General features: G+C 57.0%; 1 protein-coding gene across 1 annotated transcript; it reads left to right on the forward strand.

Annotated features, from left to right (window-relative positions):
* Positions 1–480: 480 nt before the first annotated feature.
* On the forward strand, positions 481–14870 carry KCNIP2 (Kv channel interacting protein 2). Its single transcript, XM_010000075.1, has 8 exons — positions 481–583; positions 12288–12412; positions 12816–12885; positions 12987–13057; positions 13573–13680; positions 14061–14165; positions 14430–14492; positions 14823–14870. The coding sequence occupies exons 1-8, from the start codon at positions 481–483 to the stop codon at positions 14868–14870; spliced, it is 693 nt and encodes a 230-aa protein (XP_009998377.1).
* The last annotated feature ends 4128 nt before the right edge of the window (positions 14871–18998 follow it).

The following is an 18998-nucleotide window of genomic DNA, read 5'->3' on the forward strand; positions in this document are numbered from 1 at the left end:
ATGTTTAGCCAGTGCCCAGCATCCTGTCCCCTCCCCATGTCCGCCCCACTTCTCCCCCCCGGGACTGAGTGCCTTTTAATATCTGCGGCCCATTTCCCTAGCAACTGCATTAAGCAAATCGATGGAGGTGGTGTCATTGGGATGGAAGGGCATGCCTCCTTCCCTCCCCAGCCCCCCCATCCACGCCACCCCCCACGCCTCCCTCTGCTTGGCCTCTCTCTGCTCTTACTCGCAGACACGGCCCTGCTCTGCCTGGGCTCTGAGCTGGTGATTCCTGGACCCATCTGCTATAGCCCCTTGCTTGCCCACAGCTGATGATGGGTGCCCCTGAGTAGAGGAGTGACAGCTGACCCCCCCTCAGGGACAGCAGCAGGAGTCCCTGGGGATGTGTGGTCCAGCAGCTGCGCTGCTGGGGTGAGGGGCTCCAGGACAGCGGTAGGGAGGGGGTGGAGCTCTGGGGGGCCATGAGACATCCCCACCATGAACCTGGAAGGCCTTGAGATGATTGCGGTGCTGGTGGTCTTGGTCCTCTTCGTCAAGGTGCTGGAGCAATTTGGCCTCTTCGAGCCTGTGTCCTTGGAAGGTAACGGGTGCGGGCGGTGCTGGCTCCTCTGGGAACACGGGGGCAGCCTGTGGGACTCCAGAGCTGCCCCCAAGGAGGCTCTGAGTTCGCTGCATCCACAGGAGAGTCCTCGGTCATGGTGTCCATCTGCTGCTTATAGGGGCAAGCAGGGGAGTCCTGATGTGAGGAGCAGCATGTCCTGTCTCCTCTGTGCAAGGTCCCAGTGGCTGGGCATATGGGGAGGGGACAGGGAGGGCTGGTGGGGTCTGCTGCATGGTGGTGACTTTGTTGTGTGCTGGGATGCTATGGACTGGGACTGTGTGTGAGCATTTAAGGGGGCACTGGGGTGTTTTCCAACACTTCTAGAGGAGCGAGGTGTCCCTAAGGTCTGTGGTCATCTCACCCTGAACAGCGCGGATGTGTGCTGTCAGACCCAGCACCAGCCTGCAGAGCAGCCATGCCTGGACAGGATGGGTCCTTGCTACAGTTCATCCTCCTGGCTCTTCCTGGAGCACCCCCATGGCCCTTGCAGGGTGGGAGGACACGGGGTGTGCAAGGTGCTAGAGTGGCATGTGTGGGTCATGCTCAGTGGAGCTGAGATCCTCTTGGAAGAATCTGTGTGTGGTGGGAGGGATGTCAGGGCTGCTCGGATGGGTGCTCCCTGCACTCCCAGGGGTGATGGGGTTCACCCATCTGGAGGATGCTGCAGCCTGGCCAGCCCCAGGCATTGGGGCAAACACAGGGTGAGGAGGTGACAGACAGTTTGCCTGGTCCACTGGTGCCCTGAGATGTTCTGCTTTGATTTTGCAGCACTGGCTATTGCACAGACTGGGTGTGGGGGTGAATTCCGACTCTTCTCCATGAATGGTGCCAGGGCACTCTTTGGCAGCACCCCTGGGCTGCACCTGCAGGTCGGCTCTGCCTGTGGATGGGGAGGGAGGGGGCAGATAGGGAGATCTCTCCCTCTGACCATGTGAACCTGCTTGCAGGACAAGAAAGGATGGTGGGTGGAAGCTTTTGTTGCTGCTTAACTGCTTGCTTTGTCCCTGTGCCCCAGCAACAGTGCTCCTAGGTGGATTTTGTTGGGAGAGAAACTGAGGCAGGGACTGAGCATCCTGCCTGTGAGCCCTGGTGAGAGCCACACTATGCCCACATTGGACCCCCATCCCCCAGTTCTGATGGTGATTTGGTGGGTGACTCCCTCAGACCCCGCTTTCCCCTCTTCCATGTGCTTTTGCTTCCCTGTGCAGCTGTATGAATCTTTGGACCAAAGTTGGTGGCATTGACTGTGGCTGCTCTGCAGCACACTGGCTCCCAGCATGGTGGAGAGGGGGGAGGCAGAGAACCCCCTGAGCCCAGCAGCAATCCTGTTGAGGGTTGCAGGACAAGGCAGGGGCCACTTCTTGGCTTGTGTGACTGCTCCTCTCTGGGGCCATGCTCCTCCATCCCTTGGGGCACACTCCTTGTAACTCTGCAAGGGACTTTACCCCAGTCTGGGACAGAGAGGGAGGTTAGAGATGTTGTGTCTTGTGTCCAGACTAGTCCCCATCACCCAGCACCCCTCCAGAAGCAACTGGGATGGATGGTGACGTGGCTGTCTCCTATGGAGGAGAGGTCTTGCCAACAGTCCTCTCTTGTCCCCAGGAGGACATGGTGTCCCTGTGCAGAGACAAAGCCTGTCCTGTCCCCCTCCACCTGCATCCCCACACTGGGGAGCTGTGGGTCACTCCAGCCTGGCTGAAGCTTCACCCCAGCTGTGGTGGTGGAAGTGGGATCCAGGTGCTCCTAATTGACAACAATTTCTCCCATCACCAAAAGGTGCCCGCAGGAGAGGGAAACATGTTGCTCAAGGGGCAGAAATAAGTTGAGGTTGAGCAGAGCCCTGAATGCTGTACGGGGAGTCCTGTGGGTGAGTGACTGCATGTTGAGATGGGGGTGAGATGCTGTTGCATGGGTCACCCCGCCTTGGCTCAGGAGGCAGCAGGTAGGAGACTTTGCTCTCTGGGGAAGGTCCTAGGCAGCGTCTGGGGTTGGGAAGTGCTGAGTCCCCTCGGAGGGTTGTTTACCAGCCATGCCTGGGCCAGCAGTGACAGCCCAGAAACCGCAGAGAGCCTGAAACCGTACACTAATGGCTCAGCTCTGCTAATGGACATGGGTCCCACCACCCACTCCGGAGCCATCGATACTGCCTGCTGCACTTGCCCTGCCCTGTGCAATTCCTGCCTGTCCCCTGCCTGTAGCTGTCCCTCTGCCTAGGCTGTGCTGGTGATGTCCTGGGAGTGGTCTGTGCCACCACAGTTGTGATGGAGCATCTCTGGAGGACACTGGAAAGATGTGTTATCCTTGGGTAAGGGTTTGATGGGAGCATTTGAAATGAGACTCTGTTTGCCCTGGAGGACCACGGAGAAGACAGGGGTGACAGAGGAGAACTTGAAGCTTGGTGGGTTCCCAAACTCAGCTGGATGAGGCCCTGAGCAACCCATCCTCCATTCAGAGCTGGCCCTCCTCTGAACTTGAAGGGGAGCATCTTCTGCACCCCTTGGCCTGTCTCTTTGGCACTGTCACCCCTCTGATCCCGTGCAGCCAGAGCTGCTGTCTGGAAGCAGCAGAGGAGTATTTCCCATGGGTGTGCTGTGCTCCAGGAGTTCTCGGGGTGATCAATACCAGAGCTGGCATTGTTTACCAGCTGGTAATCACTGGTGGGCCCTGTCACCCCACCTCCACTGTGTGCCACTGTGCTTGTCCCCTGCCCCGAACATCTCCTGGTGAAGCTGCATATGCACTGCCAAGCTGCCTGGGGGGCTCCCAGACCCCTGTCAAGAGCCTGCTTTGTCTACGTACTCAGGAGGGGGCAGGCAAAGAGAAACACTATTGATTTTGGCTCATGAGGCACAGCATCAATAATTTAGTGCAGAGCAATTGGTCCTGGCTGGGAGGAGAAGTAGGCGGGAGGTAAAGGAGGGAGAGCCGCTCGGGAATGAATATTAGATGAAGTTGCAGATTGCTATTGGATAGGATAATTGGTGTCTGCCCAGGGATGGCATGGCTGTCCCTGCCTTGGCTGGGTCAGGGTCTGTGCATGGGACAGGTAGGATTGGGGGTGTTTTGAAGAGCCCTCAACATAGAGTGTGCTGGTACCTGCCCTCCCCAGGGGCTGCTGCTGTTGCCCCAGAGCTGAAGATGTGGAGGTGGAAGCAAGGTTGTGGAGGGTGCCAAACCCCTCCAGAATCTAGGGAGAAAGGGGAGAGAGCAGTAGCCTGCCTGGGTGCCACCAGGACCCCAAAGGATTCCAGGTAGGAGTGTGGTGGCAGGAAGCAGCATGGCTACCTCCCGGTGCCTGGCTCAGGGTGAGGATCCCTCCAGAGACTATCCCCACAGTGCTGGCAAGAGCAAAGCCCCGCTTTCCTCCTGCTTTCCAGGAACCAGCAGAAGCGCAATGTCTTGGCTGTAGGAGGTACCAGCCCTTTGGGGCACAGTGCCAGGGTTCCCTGGGCTCAGGGTACCAGCCAGCTTGGCTGGTCTGACAGGCTTGAGAAGCCAAGGCAAGCTGGCTGCACAGGGGGTAGATCCTGGAGCACCAAAATCCAGCCTGAGACAGCCGCAGGTGCTCCAAGTTGAAGTTTGGGGTTTTCTGGGCAGGGGTGCACTAAAGATTTCCCCATGTGCTGTGGGTTTTACCCTTGTCTTTCTTTTGCCAAGGACTGGCAGGTTTTTAATCTGGCTTCAGAGCTGGGCGGGATCTGGTGGCTGAATTGGCAAAGAGCTGCTCCCTCAAGGTGAGCACTTGCAAAGCGGGAGGGTTGTGGGGCAGAGTTGTATGGTCAGGCTCTGAGGTTGGGTCCCAGCACTCTCAGGCATGCTTTAGTGGGGCTGCATCCCACCAGCCCTGGGGTCTTGAAGAAAGTGTCCTAGGGACCCTACGCTCCCTTCTGTAGAGCATCTTCCACGTACTCCACACCCAGGGACACCAGCCTTGGTCATTTCTGTGGACACAGGGTAGGCTGTGCTGTCTCAACCTGCCTGATGAGGGTGAAGCTTGGGGAGAAGAGACTTGCCCCATGGTCCCCTTGGCTGTGACCCCCACAGCTGGAGCCAGGACAAGGCAGGTCTCCCAGCACTGAGCTCCCCAAAGACTGGAGCACCTGCAGCATGTGCCCCTCTGGCTCTGCCACTGTGGTGTCACGTCCTGCTCAGCCCAGCCAGATGTAATTAGCTTGTTGAATCTCTTCTCCCTCCGGCCTCATGTTAATCACTTTTCACACTGCTTCCCTCCCAATTCCCTCTGGCCTGGCTTGCTCTTTCTGTTGCTGATGTACTTGGAGAAGGGAGCAAGGGGACCCAGCTGGACATGGAGCAGGGACCCACTTTGCTTCATCCTGCCCTGGAGATGGGCTCTGAGCCAGCAGATGGAAGGGCAGGGAGATCACTCGGCCACAGGGAGATGAGAAAATCACAGGCTGGAGAAAAAGCAATAAAGCTAGAAAGCAAGGAAGCTGGCTGGGACAGCCCTTCTTTGCAGTCCTGCTCTTCTGTTAGAGAACCCAATGGAAGAGTTTGGCTTGGAGCCATCCTGAGGTCTAAGGTAGGTCTCTCCTCCTCTGCCTTCCCCTCTTCTCCCTTACTTGGTCTGTTGCTGCCAGACCAGCTGCCTGCTGGGGCTGTGTCTGGAGGATGTTGGTTGCTGGGACACTCTGGGACCCGCAGGGCTGCAAACAGTGGGCATCATCCTGCTGCTCATCTCCAGCCTCAAGATAGTCCGTGCCCTGGGCATCATCGACCTGCCCAGGGGAGGTGGGACAGGGAAGGGGATGGGGTTGCAATGGGATGAGCATGTTGTGGAAGTGTTCCTCACCTCCTGTCTCAGGGGCTGCAGAGTGCTTAGGGGAGGTTTAGAAGGATTAGTGTGTTTTGGGGCATTTGGGGAAGCGCTGGAGTGTGGGAGGGTGTCTAGGGTGTCTGGTGGCATTAGGGTGTTGGGAGCTGGGGAGGTGAGGTATCTAGGGTGTGAGGTTCTTTGGGAATATTTGAGTGCTTGGGGAGGCTCTGGGCTGCAGGGATATCCAGGATGTTTGGGGTATCTGAGGACTCAGGAATGTGGAATGTTGAGGTGCAAGATGATAGACAGTTGGCATGTCTGAGAGCATTAGAGTGGGGGGGATCTGGAGGCATTGGGGTGCAGTGATGTGTGGAGTGCTGGGGGATTGGATCTGTCTGGGGTTGTTGGAGTCAGAGGGCATTGGGATGCCAAGTGCTGGGCTTTGTCAGGTGATGGGGAAAAGGATTGGGGCTGGGGAGACCAGTGGGAGCAGTATGTGGGGCATGACACCGTACAGGGGAAAGCTTTCCCCACTGTCTCAGGAATTGGTGGCTATGAGGAGAGCCTGGCTAAAAGAGGCTGGAGCCCCCTGGCCCTTTTGCCCTCCCTGTGGGGCTCTACCAGGATTGGAGGGGATAAGGGCTGCCATGGGTGCTGAGCTCCCTGGATGGGCAGGTGGGTGCTGAGGAGAGGGCTGGATGTGGCCAGGCAAGAGGACCCAGAACATGTCAGAGTGAGGGATGCAGGACCTGTTGGTTGTGGCTGGCAAGGGTGGCAGTGCAGAGAGCTGCAGGCTGCTGCTGCCTTGCCTCCTTTGGCTGCCTTCCTTGGCTCTCCTAGCTCAGACAGGCACTGCCGACAGACTTTGCCTGAGTGCCATTTGGAGTTTGTTTGCCCCCATCCTCTCTCCTGCCTGGTGCTGGGGTTGCTATGAGATGAAGGGGCTGCAAATTGCATCCTCCTAGGCAGGCAGATCTTGGAATGGGAGGGGAGAAGGGTTCCATGCTCGCGAGGCTCTTTCAAACCCCTGATGTCTGAGCTGCCTGGGATCTGTGTTTGAGGCATGTCCAGGCTTTGTCCCTGTGCCTTACTGGCGAGGCTACAGATGACATCTGGGTAATGGGTATGCAGAGCACCAGCTGTCTTACAGGACATGCTGCCTGCAGCTAAAAGAAGCTGCAGCTTTGCTGGGGCACTTCTTTGGTAGCTCCTCTGGGACCTTAGATGCACCGGTTCCTGCTGCCAGAGGTGTCCCTGCCATGGAGGTGGTGATGGGGTCATGGCAAGGTGTGTCACCATGTGTGGGTTTTGCAATAGGGCGATGCACATGGCTGTCCCAGTTCCCCAGCCTTACCTGCTCCATTTGGGGATCCTCTGAGCTCCAGTGCTCCTTGACACCTGTATCCCATCTCATTCCCTGCTTGCAACATTTTGTGTGAAATTATTATTCTGCCAACATTTCCTCTGGGCACAGCCAGGCTGTCTGCAAGCACTGTCGCAGGCTGGGGATGGGAATGGGGACAGCACTGCTGTGAGCTCTGCTCTGCAGCCCCTCCTGGCCCATGCCCTCATCTCCCTTCAGGGCCTGCTTGGCACGGGGGTCATGCGGCCATCATCCCCTCTCTGGCACCAGGGAAGATCCTGGTTCTCAGTCTCTGCTATGCCATGAACTGCAGCTTTGCTGCTCCCAGCTCCTCCCCTGCTGGCTCTGGGTGTCCAGGTTGAGGCTGTCCCTGTGCCACCCCCAGGACAGGGTCTTTCCATCTGTCCCCTGTTTTGGAAGGTGCCAGCTCTGATTTCATTCCCCTGATAGATGGCTGTCTGGCCCGAGGGGCTGCTTGCAGGCACCTTGGCCACTGTTACACTCGGCTCTGTCCCTGCTGACTGATGAGGGTCATTTGCAGAGCTGCTGCTGGCAAGACACATCCTGACACCCCCCCTCTGGGAGTGGCTGGGGGAACTCACTGTCTCATCCTGCTGACAGCCTTCCTGGCAGACCCCAGAGAGCTGTGGTAGCTCTGAGAGGAAGGTGGCACTGCCTGACCCTGGGCACTGTGGAGGGAAAGCAGAGCTGGGGGTGAAAGATCCTGCTCAGAGCTGAGACCTGCACAGGGATACTTGTGAGCCACAGGTTGTAGGGGCAACTGAGCTCAGCATTGCTGCTTAGATGGACCCAGAGCTGTGGCCTGGCAGGGGGGATTTTGGGGATGTGCGTCTTGTCTCCTGGGAAAAGGTGATGCTCTGGGAGGGGTGGAGACTCTTCTACTGAAAAAAACATGTTCTGGAAACTGCTGACCCCTTTCCTGTGCTCCCCTGGGCCTGTCCTGCCCCTATTTCTGGCCTGTCCCCCTACTCTGGCTGGGGTTCACCTTCCTGCTTCCCAGCCAGGGTATCTGAAAAGGCAGAGGATTCCCTTGTCCATCTGCCTTCCATTGCCCAAAATCTCCTAGGGCACGGTGCTGGGGCATATTGTCCCTGGGGCAGCAGCTCCTCCTGACCTACCTCCCTGCTGACTTCATGTTGCCCCACAGGGTGAAGCAGGAGCGGTGGGAACTGCATGACCCACACCATGGCTGCTGTTGCCCTGCTCATACCCTGGAGCAGCGCTGTGCCTGGATGCTGAGCTGGGGATGCTGGGGGGGTCTCACCACCATGCGATGCACATTTACCACCCATTCTGATGATGCATTTATTGATGGGTTACTGAGAGCGAGGGGGCAGTTTTGGCACTGCCTGTTAGTTTGTCATTGTGGGCATTTTTCTAGCAGCAGGGTGCTGTGGAAGGGGTGGGTTGGTCTCCCCAGCCAAATGTCACTGAGAGGGCACTGGTTCTGTGGGGAGGCCAAGAGATCTGGTTAGGCCTGGCTGCTGCTTTCTCTCTGGGCTGCTCTGTAGCCTCCCCAGCCTAGGGTCCTCCCAGGGAAGGGGGATGTCAGCCCAGCAGCATGTTTTCTCCTGACGTGGTGGCACTGGCTGGATCCAGTCCCCAAGGACATTGGCTGCTGGTGACTCAGTACAAAGTGGTCAACAGCTGTCCTAGTGATGGTCACTGCTGGGGTCAGAGATCTACCCACTGTGGGTCCTTTCAGAGACAGTGTCCAGAAACCTCTGAGATTTATTTCAACAGCTAGTGCAGGTTGTGAGGGATGGGAAATCCTTTCTCCTTTTGTTGCTGGCGAAGGATGGAGTCTTGGTTTGTGTGTGTGTGTGTTTCAAAGTCGCAGGGCTATGGAGTGATGCATGGGAAGTGACAAGTTGCTTAACCTGGCAGACCTTCTGCTGCAGATAAAACACTGCCAGCCCTTTCTGTTGCAGTGTTGGGTGGCAGGCACTTGGTGGCTCTTGCAGAGGGGTGGTAGGCAGAGCACATCTGAAAAAGGAGGTATTGCTGGCAGAGACAAGACTTTGTGCTGTGAACATCCTGTGTGCCCAGCGGGACAGCACATGCCTGGGCTCCGCTCCCTGTCTTTGGGCAGAGCTGTTTCCCAGCAAGGGGGAGCTCAGCGAGCCCCCAGACTTGCTCATGGTTTCAGTCCTGGGGACAGAAAGGGGCAAGTGTGTCATCCCCAGCAGAGTCTTTGGGTGCACTAAAGCCAGGACAGCAAAACCCCGGCCCTGGTCATCCTTCTCCTGTTGTTGAGCTGCATGTGCTGAATGTGTTCCCTCCACTGCCCCAGGGGCCCTTGGAATTGGGCCCTCTTAGGTTTCCTCATTAAGAAAACGCCCATTTTCTTTATTTTTTTTTTTCTTTTTCCTTCTTTATAACAATCTAAAGTGTAACTTGCACCTGACCTGACCTACTGCACGTGCCTATACCTGCTGCCCCTGTGAGTCCAACCACAGTTTACTCTCTGTTGCATCTCTCTCGCTGTGTGGTTTCCTTCCTGCCCTGCTCCCTCCCCTAGTCCATCACCCTGGCGTTGGGTGTTGCTTTGCTCACTCCATCCCTTGCCCGTGAGCGAAAGGGCTGCTCCTGCCTCTCAGGTCTGTTCCCACAGCTCAGCTGTGCCAGAAGGACCTGGCCACAGAGCATCCTTGGAAGGCTGAAAGGTGCAATTTCTCTTTCTCTCTGCAAACTCAAGCCCTGGAAAAGTAGTTGGGCCAGAATAATGTTTTCTGCACAACTGATGCCTGCTTCTAGGAAGGAAAAAAGCCTCTTTCCTCATCTGCTTGCAAACCCCAGAGAAGACAGGAGCCAGTCTGTGCTGTCCTGCCAGTGCCAAGATCCTGGCCCTCACCTGTGCCCTGTCATCCCATTCATACATCCCTACTCATTTGCATGTCACTGGCACCCTGCTGTGGATGCCAATTCCCCGGGGAGAATTTTGCCCTCTCTGAGTGACACTGTGTGACAATGATCTCCATTGTTCCTGAGTGATGGAACTGCCTGTCCCAGCCTGCTGCTTTGGTGTGAGGTCAAAGGGTCTCAGGTCCTACCTGTGGGCACTTTGGGACCCACCTGCCTAGCAGGGGCTGCTGGATGCAGATCCATGTTCTTATTCTGGAGCTGTGTACCACACAACACCATTTCCCCAGCACCTGGGGCTCAGCTCAGCCCCACAAGGCTGACAAAACTGCCAGAGAAGCCCCCTCTGCTAGCCCCCTAGAGAAAAATCCCCAAAACCAGAGCTCAGGACTTGTAGGTGTCACGCCTGCTGCTTACAGATCCCCAGGGTGCTGGAAACAAACCTGGTGTCAGTGGAGCTCCAAAGGGACTTTGCACCTTTCGTCCCATTGGTGCCCAACACTGCTGCCTGCCTCCCTTTGGGGGTTGGTGCGCAGCATCACCTTCATCCCCTCCTCTTCCTCCCTTCCCTGCCTGTGGTGTTAGTCCTGTGCTGTTTGCTGGCTTGAGGCACTGTGGGGCCCTGTGGGAAGGCAGGAAGCGGGTCTGCGGCCATGGGGCAGTGCCAGCTGGGAGAGATGGGGCTGAGCAAGGCCATCGGGGTCAGGATGGGGGGAACAGGGGTGGCAAAGGGGTCTGTGCAGTGAGGGGACCTGCTATTGATGCAGAGCCACTTGGAAGCAATGGATGTGGGTCAGGCTGGCATGGGGAGCCCCTCACCCTGCCCCATAGCCTGTCCATGGCAAAGCCCTGAGCCCCATTCCCCTTCTGGCTGTCTCAGAGCAGGTTCCTGAGCTCAGATCCCGGTGCCGTGCGGGGGTGCATGTGGCAGTCCGGGCTGCATGGCTGGGTGGGGGGGCAACGCTTCGTGCTCCGCCGTCGGGTGCCAGCAGGGTCAAACCCGGCCTCTAGCTCGGGGGGGGGGGGCTGTTTCTTGGGCTCCATCCTGCCCTGCCTCCCCACATAGCCCTGTAGGGAGGGTTGGGTCCCCAAGGAGCAGGTATTTGGCCTCAAGGCAGAGTCCAGCCCTGCCATCTCCTGGGTCTCTGGGCTGCTGGGTGTCTCCAGTGCACCCCAGCATGCTCCCGTGGAGAGTGGAGAGGTGCTGGGTGGGGGTAGCCCAGCAGGGTTGTCCCTTTGTCCTCCCCATCCTTCCCAAAGAGGGAAACCCCAGTGCCGGGTTTGTCCTGGGATGAAGCAGAAAGGCCAGGCAGAGCCTGGGCTGGGCTTTGCCTTCCTGCTCCTCCTACTGCATGTGCTGCCTCTGGCTCCCCTCGCCCCATGCTGGGTGCATAAACCTCCTGCCCGCGAGGTGCAGGGGCCGCTTCTCTGTTAACTCTTCTTCTGCTTGGTGACTCCTTCTTTCTTCCAGGCAACCCGCCAGGCCAAACTAAAAAAGCGCTGAAGCAGCGATTCCTCAAACTGCTGCCCTGCTGCCGGCCCAAATCCATCCCCTCGCTCAGCGAAAGCAAGTGCTTCTTCTTGCCTCTGTGTGTGTGTGTCCCTGGTGGTGCTGCTGCCTGCCCTGTGCCGTGGCCCTCCCGTGGGAAGGGGATGCTTCACCGTTCCCCTGCCCTGGGTCTGGGGCTCTCAAGGATCAGTCCTACCCCAGAGGGGTCCGATCCGATGGGCTCTGCACCCACCTCTGTTCTCGCCTGCTTCCAGGATGGTTTTTGCCCTCTCCAGCTCCCCAGAGCCTCTCCCACAGGATGCACAGTGGCAAGATAGGCTTTGGAGCTGGCTTCGGGCAGCAGGACCCTCCTGGCACTCGTTTAAGAGCTGGGGGGTTGTTGCTCAAAGCTCAGTATTGATTTGGAGATGGAGGTGTGATGGGGGGGTGAAAGGGGCTGAGCAGGGATTGAGCACTGAGCTGCACAAAGTCCCTTAGTGCCCCTGCACCTGGTGTGCTTGGCCCCTTGGTGAGTCTGATCTAAGCTGATACCCCCTGGGAGAAAAGGTGAGTATGGAGGGGCAGGGACTGATCCACCCCATGGAGGGAAGCACCTGCTGTGGGGCTACAGCCCCTCAGTTGCAGTGGGGTCTGGGGATGCTGGCTGCTGCTGGCAAGGGTTGTGTGGCTTCCCAGAGGGCAGGGAGAAGCCCTTGATTAAGGGGGGGCACAGTGAGCAGAATGGGGTCTAAATACAGCCAGGGAGGCATTTGGGTTGGAGTTCTGGGGATAAGCTCTCCTGCTGGACGCAAACCTGCAGGATGTTCAGGGTCTTGGCTTCAGAGAGCAGATGCCTGTCCTGGGGGGAGGAGGACAGGCAGGGGCCTCTCAGCAGTGGGGGGATTTCACACCCCCTTTCTGACCAGCCTGGGCTGTGCCAGAGGCTGAGGAGGCTGTTGCTCAGTGTCAGCTGTTGGTCTGCCCCTAGGGTGTCTGAGTATCTCCTGCTGGCTTAGACCTATCTCCAGCTGAGTGGGCACCCCAAAAATGTGTCACCCTGGGCAGGTGTGAGAGGACGGCGTGTGCTGCTCAAGGCGCTTCTCCTGTCCCCTGGCACAGCAGGGCAGGATGGTGCTGGCCTCAGCTGCCCTCTCTTCCCCTGGGTTCCTTGCAGACAGCGTTGAGGATGAATTTGAGCTCTCCACCGTCTGCCACCGCCCCGAGGGGCTGGAGCAGCTCCAGGAGCAGACCAAGTTCACCCGCAAAGAGCTACAGGTCCTGTACCGAGGCTTCAAGAACGTGAGTACCCCTTGACCAGCTTTGCTAGCCTCTGCCTCCAATGTCATGTCCACCTTGTAGAGTGCGTCATACCCAGTGGTGCCTGGGGTTTGCAAAGGCTTTTCAGACCTTGTGGTTGAAGTTTATATCAGGCTATGGCCTGATCCTACCTCCAGGGAGCTCAGTGGGGAGGCCTGATCCTGTGCTCCATCCCTCGGGTGCAGAAAGCCCCCTTCGTGGGTGCCTGGGATGCAGAGCTCCTCCAGTGAGCAGTGCAGCCCACAGAATCAGGGAGGTGCTCCAAGCAGTCTTACCAGCCAACACACCAGGCAGCGCAGGGTGAGGCAAGGGAGCCCCAGGGATTTAAGGGAGTGCTCAACCCTTCTCTGCAAAGTGGAGGTGACGCTGTGGCTTGTCCTGACAGGAGTGCCCGAGCGGCATCGTCAATGAAGAAAACTTCAAGCAGATCTATTCACAGTTCTTCCCACAGGGAGGTGAGTGCCTATCACTGTCCTCATCTCCATGCCCTGCCATGGGTGCCTCCATGGGGTGGGGGGTCACACACAGCACCCTCACACTGTCTGTCTTCCCCCAGACTCCAGCACGTATGCCACCTTCCTCTTCAATGCCTTTGACACTGACCACGATGGCTCTGTCAGCTTCGAGGTGAGCTGTGGCTGAGGAGGGAATGGCATTGGGGTAAGGAGGGCAAGTCCCTTCAGCTGCTGTGGGCTGGGCTGAGCAGTGTTGCTGTTGCAGATGAATGGAGAGCTTTGCAGGGGCTGGTGGACTTTATTAAATTCCTAGAGGCAGTGGAAAAACAGTGAAAAAACACAAAAAGGAGGCTTTCTGTATTTTCTGACTAGTGTCTTACAGGTACCCAGACTGGCAGGCACAGCCACAGCTGGGTGTTCTTCAGGCTTTGGCTGAACAGCAGGTCCTGATGCATGTTGTCCTTTTGGGTGCCGTGACTCAAGGGACTAGTGTGGGACATATCTGAGGACAAGCAGTCTATTTTCCCCAGGCTCTTTTTGATACTTGGCATTCTTCTTACCAGCCTAGCCCTGAGGAGCAGCTGCTTTGGAGCTGACTTCGCCCTCTGGGAGAGGGACAAGCAGGGCTGTGCTCTCTGTATCCATGAAACCCTTTTGTGACCCTAACTCCCTTGCCCATCCTTGCAGGACTTTGTGTCTGGGCTGTCCATCATCCTGCGGGGCACCATTGATGATCGCCTGAACTGGGCCTTCAATCTCTACGACCTGAACAAAGATGGCTGCATCACCAAAGAGGTCAGATGGGGGGTTTCAGGCTGGTCTTCAGGGCTAGAGCAGGTCTTCACTCGGTAGGGAAGAGGGCAGGACTTGGGGGGATTGGCTGAGCTCCAGAGGAGAGCTGAGAGCATCAATATTTAGTGAGCTCAGCTTTACAAACAGGTCTCTCCTGGCCCCCTAGCCCATATGCATCTCTGGGGTGGAGGATGGATGAGGGGTGTGCTTCTTTGGACCTTCATCACACATGCAGGCACACAAACAGCCCCACGCTGTTCATGGAGCCAGCAGAAACACACTTGAGCTATTTTTTGGGACCATCATGAAAAAGGGGTGGGTTGAGGACTAGGCACAGGCAGAACCCTGTATTGACCCTGCAACCCCACTCCCCTTCCCTTCAGGAAATGCTGGACATCATGAAGTCCATCTATGACATGATGGGCAAATACACATACCCGGCCATGAGGGAGGAAGCGCCCCGGGAGCATGTGGAGAACTTCTTCCAGGTGAGCAGAGCATGTCCTGGGGAAGCAGAGCTCCAGCATAGAGCCAGTGACTGCCCAAAACCTGGTATACGACACCCCACACTGGGGACGAAGCAGGACTGTGCTGGAGAAAAGAGGCCCTCCTGGGCCCTCCAGGTGCCTGGCAGTGGCTGGGGCAGGGGTGTGCTGTGTCCAGTCCTGCAGAACCTGGGCAGAGGGTGGGCTGGGCTCTCCCTGGGTCCGAGGTTGTCCCTGTCATGCCCCCTGTGCTGTGTCTGTCTGCAGAAAATGGACCGAAACAAGGATGGCGTGGTGACAATTGAGGAGTTTTTAGAGTCTTGCCAGAAGGTAAAGCCACCAGCAGCTCTACTCTGGGGCTGGGCTATCTCCCTGTACTATGGTGACCCCTGTTCCTGTTCCCCCATGGCCCTCCTGACAGGTAGAGGGTGAAGGTCTGGCTCCCAGGGGAAAGGCTGGGGCTCTGCTTTGGGATCTGTGCTGGCATCCCTGTGCAGATGAGAGCTGTGCATCCTGGTAGGGCTTGGAAACTGCCTGTAAACCCTGGGGGCTCTTGTGCCATGGGTCAGACCTGCCATGAGCAGAAAATCAGGCGTGGGGGAAGCTGTCCAGATTGCTGTTCCACACCCAACCTGCCCACTTCCCACCTCCTCCCTACAGGACGAGAACATCATGCGGTCCATGCAGCTCTTTGACAACGTGATTTAGCTCCCAGAACTGCCTCCAGCTGAGCTCTCCTGCCACCAGGCCCAGAACCTGCTTCTCTCTTGACTTTTCCTTCGAGCTTGCCCTCCGCCGGCTGCACAGACACCCCCGCGGGAAGGGGCCTCCCTTCCTGCAGATGCAGCCAGCACCAGGATCTCCCCTCTGGGCCAGCTCCATTTCCCTCGGGGATCCCAAGCAGGTGCTCCTGGATGTTGGAGCATGGGCACGGCTGGCACGGGGCGAGCGTTTGGCCCCGATGGACCTCCCTGCACCTGTTCCTGGCAGGGAAGCTGCAGCCTCGGGCTGCATCAGAGGCTTTCCCCATGCACAGCACCCCGTGCAGCCACCCCCTGGCCCTGCCCAGCCTCTGGAGCCTGCAGCACCAGCTCCAGCCCAAACCCTCCAGCAATGCTGTCTGTCTATAAACCAATAAAGTCTTGCAACGGGCACCAGCACTTCGGCTTCCTCCCCTGCCCTGGCCGTGTCCTGCCTTGGGGAGTGTGGCCAGCACTTCAGCCAGGAGCTGATGGCTACTCTCCTTACCCAGCCCCTGGGCTGGTGGGTGGGCAGAAGAGCTGTGCCTAGAGAACGTAGCTGCACAGGGTTCGTTGCTGCATGAGGTGTGGGGAGCAGCACCTGACCCCAGAGGGCCTGGTTAGACCTGGGAGGCTCAGTCTGATGTGGAGAGAAGGGATCCTGAAGGGACCCCGAGGTGCCTTCTTGTGGCACTGGTCCCCAGGATTGGAGGATGCTGGGCTGGGAGAGTTGCAACCTCAGGTCCTGTCCTTGAGTTCAGGTTGCTGGCACACAGGGGACCTTGGGGACCCACTTTGAGGCTTCAGTGGAGAGATACCCTTCCAACTGCTCCCAGCGGACACAGCGGCCCAGGTATGAGGACACATGGAAGAGGGAGGTATGCTGGGCTCTGGCAGCCACCCTGGCCCTTGGGACTCATAGCCGTGCTCCTGACATTGCTGCTGATCTTCCCCTGGTCAATCCCAGACCACCTGCTGCCCTGGGGAGCAGGGGAGTGAGCAATGTGGCAGGGCAGAGCCCGCTGCTGGGGGCACAGCTGAGCTGGCAGCTCTTTGGGTAGAAAGACAGGCTAGGGCTGGCCAGGGTCACCTGGGGCAGGGTGGGCTCAGCCCTTTCTCCTGGCATGGCCATGTGAGAGACTCTGCCTGGGACCCCAGGAATGGAGCCAGCACCCTGGGGCTCCCCACATCTTTGTTCCCACCAGCTCCCCAGAGCTGGATGCCTGCGGGCAGGCCTGTGCTGCCTGCACACCCCTCTGAGCTGTAGCTGGGACAGTGATGCCCCTGGGCTGATGACCTCATGCCAACTGCAGAAGCCCCTCTGTGCAATCCCACAGGCATTGGGGATGGACACAGACCCCAGCTCTGCTGCTCCAGCCTCTGCATCCTTAGCAGCCAAGGGCAATAGGGCCTGGTCTGAGCTGTGGTGTCTGGGATCAGTGGGAAAAGGGTGAGCAAGACTGGTACCCATGCTGGGTCAGGCCCTAGATCCAGGCTGAGTCCCTGGTGTCAGAGCCATTAGAAGCTCTCACCAGAGCCCCAGGCCAAAGTTATGGGGCTGCTCCCCAGCAGGACTGTCCCTGGCCTGGCCTTTGCCGATGTGATGTGTTTTTTAATATTCATTCAACACATTCTTCATCTCACAGTCCTGTTCCTGGGTTTGCCGTGAGGCTAAGCAGGCAGGTATCCTGACCTTATCCCTCCCATCTCCTTCTTTCCACTTTCCCTCCTCCCAGGCTCTCTGGGGCATCCAACTTACCCCTCCACATGGAGCAGATGCTGCCTCCTCCCTCACGCTGCAGGTTGCATGGCGTGACCCCCGCCCCAGGGCATGGTGACCCACAACCCGCTTGGCATCTCCAGTCTGTATATTTTGTATTATAACAATAATATGGGTTAAAACCAAACAACAACAAAAAAACCAATAAAATCTAACCACAATTGCTATGCACACCACTGTTACGTCTTTGCATTTGTCAGCCATCTGGGTGGGGGCAGGGGCTGAGGGGCTCTGCAGGGGGTTGGCAGCCTTTTTGGGGTGCTGCATGGTGTTCTGCATGGGTGCTATGAGAAATTGCATGGGAGACAGGGTGTGTACTGAGCTGGTCAGCATCCCAAACAGCCTGGCCATGACATTGATGATGCTGTATACACAGTCTTTTCCCTGCTAAAAGGCTTTAGGCTAGCAGGGTCTTACAACAGGTGTGTCAGGTCTCAGGATTGGGGACTGTCAGGTGTGTTTCAGCTTATCATGAGATGCTGCTGGGTGAACCCAAGCTTGGGACCAGGTGGCCCTTGTTTGGATGTGGCATTTAAGGCTGACTTAACAGGAAGATGGTCAACTACCACCTCAGAGAGGTAGGTATGGGCTAGAAAGGGGTTTCCTTAGGGATGTGAACTCATGGTCCTTGGAAAATTGCAGCCTTGAGAACTGGGAAAAAATGGCTTGAAGTGGAAATGGTCTTTGAAGAAGAGAAAAGAAGCAGGCAAGTAAAAAAACAGCAGAACAACAGGATAGTGGACCTGATGTGGGCTAGTAACACTCTCCAGCATTATGCAGGATAGTGTCCAGGAACTGAAAGCTCAGTGCATAATGCTGCCTGGAAACTCAAACATCTTAAAAGAATGGTCTCTGGCTATGAGAGGATTTAGCATTGTGGGCCTTGGAAGGCTGCAAGTCTGCTCTTACCAAAGCCTCTGGCTCTCCAGGGACCTTTCTGACCTGCTGGCAATGACCCAGGTGTAAAGGAGTTTGAATGGGCCTGAGTGTGTTTTCCTCTCTATCTCACCCTTTCCAGTATATCTTATTCCTTGTGAACTCTGTTTGGCTGGTTGCTATTTTGTATGATGCCATCTGCAGGCTTGACATGCCCTCTGGTGGCACAGGGATGCTGTGAGCCACCGGTGGGGTTCCTTGTGCCCTTCTCCCCAGGGTGAAGGGCAGGAAAGGGATTGAGATGACAAGAGGAAAAAAGGCTCAGTCAGCCTTCAAATGCTTTTCACACCAAATGGGAATACGTTTGTGCAGGGACTGTTGACAGTAGCTATGGGGCAGGGAGGGCAGCTGGTTCCCTGGGAGCCAGAAAAGAATCTGCTTGACTCCTCCCTGGGACAGGCCCTTGGGGAAGAGGCTGAGAATTGGATCAGTCCCTTCAGGGGTGTCATAAGCTTGTTATGAGAAGTTGCTGAGTGAGGTAGGGCTTGGGACCAGGTGTCTCTTTGTTAGGATGTGGCATTTAAGGGTGAGTAACAGCGAAGTTGTTGGGTCTGCTGAGAACAGAGGTAAGAGCTGTTGAGTCCTTGGAAAAGGGTCTTGTGTTGATTCAAGTAATCTTTTCCCCAACTTTCAGAGGAAAAAAATGAATAGTAGTTATGTGGGAAAGCAGCTGAGCAGCTAGGTGAGGCAGCTGATGCAGTCTGGGGCAGCGAGTCATTCCAGCATCCTGAATACTGCCTAGATACACAAACATCTTGTACAAAGGGAGATTCCCAGCACTGGGGAACTGCTACTGCAAGATTACATTGGATTGATCAAAGCTGTGAGCATGATGCCTGACCTGGCAGCCCACTGCCCAGCTCTGCGTATGGTTGTATACGAGTTTTTCACCCAAATTCTGTGCATTTCTCCTAACTCTTCCATAAAATCTTATTGCATATTAATCTGACTTAGCTAGTTACTATTTACGGTAGCAGAGCAGTTTCTGTTTTTGGTCTTTTGCTTTTTGAAAGCTTTAGATTGGATGTGATGGTAACCAGAGATGCTCCTTGGCTGGGGCCTTGCTGCAGCTTCCTGAGCACGGGTACGGATGGAGCCAGCAAAGCAGCCAGCTCGGGATTCTCCTCGTGTCCAGATACCAGTAGCAGCAATGTGGAAGAGCAGCGAGCGGGACTTCAGAACCGCAAGGGAGGGTTCTGGGAAGGCTGAGTGGGCTGGGTTGGGGCGAATCGCACCCAAATCGGCAGGGGACGTTTCTAACCCGTTTTTATTAATTTTGTTTTGTTTCGGCTGATGCCCCAGGTCCCCGCGCACTGGAGCGCGCGCTCTCCCGCCGCGCGCGCGCGCAGGGCCAGGCCACGCCCCCCATCCCGCCCCGCC

The sequence above is a fragment of the Chaetura pelagica genome, unplaced genomic scaffold (genome assembly GCF_000747805.2).
Source record: "Chaetura pelagica isolate M959 unplaced genomic scaffold, ChaPel_1.0 scaffold436, whole genome shotgun sequence".
Taxonomy (NCBI): domain Eukaryota; kingdom Metazoa; phylum Chordata; class Aves; order Apodiformes; family Apodidae; genus Chaetura; species Chaetura pelagica.